General features: G+C 33.7%; 1 protein-coding gene across 1 annotated transcript in view; it reads right to left on the reverse strand.

Annotated features, from left to right (window-relative positions):
• Positions 1-593, reverse strand: part of LOC110452203 (methylenetetrahydrofolate reductase-like) — a gene marked incomplete at its 5' end in the record, with an annotated part of 7,421 nt that extends 6,828 nt beyond the window's left edge. Inside the window, one exon of the mRNA XM_021500576.1 lies at positions 543-593. Coding sequence (XP_021356251.1) covers positions 543-593 — 51 coding nt within the window. The remainder of the gene's footprint in view (positions 1-542) is intronic.
• Positions 594-698: the final 105 nt, after the last annotated feature.

Below are 698 nucleotides of genomic sequence, written 5' to 3' on the forward strand. Positions count from 1 at the left end.
TCAAGTTCCTAGTTAATTATCTCTAAAATCAACTCTTTTTTCTACACCCATAGAGACATTTCGTATATGTGTAAGTCAACACTGTAGAAACACTAGGCTCACCTGTACTGATGTATTATTTGATACTATCATGTCACGCTGTGACCGTTAAGTTTTTCACCTGTAATTTTATAGTTACCTTGATGCAATCCTGTAGAGTTTGCCTGTAGTGCATATTTACCTTATTGCTTTTTGATTATTGATTACAATTTCAATAGTGGATATGAGCGCTTATCACTTAAAAAATATTATAGTAAATGTAGAAAAATATCAAAACTGGTAATTCATTCATAATAAAAGAAGAAACTTGTATGTATAGTTTTATATCAACTCTGTCTATTGATGTAAAAACAGTGTTGTTAATGTCACTCAATTTTGGTATTCAGTCCCATAAAATATTATCCATGGCTTTACTAATTCTTAAATTAAAAACAGCAAATGATTACGATTTCAAAGCGATTGCCCATAACTACTGCTAGGTGTACCTTGATGCAGTGACTTACCTTGACACTGTTCTTGTTGAGCTTGCCTGTAATGTACTGGTAGAATACATCCTGTAACTGACGCTGCCTTGCTTTGACTTACCTTGACACTATTCTTGTTGAGCTTGCCTTTAATGTACTGGTAGAATACATCCTGTAACTACTGCTGCCTTGCTG

This window comes from Mizuhopecten yessoensis, unplaced genomic scaffold (genome assembly GCF_002113885.1).
Source record: "Mizuhopecten yessoensis strain PY_sf001 unplaced genomic scaffold, ASM211388v2 scaffold731, whole genome shotgun sequence".
Classification (NCBI taxonomy): Eukaryota; Metazoa; Mollusca; class Bivalvia; order Pectinida; family Pectinidae; genus Mizuhopecten; species Mizuhopecten yessoensis.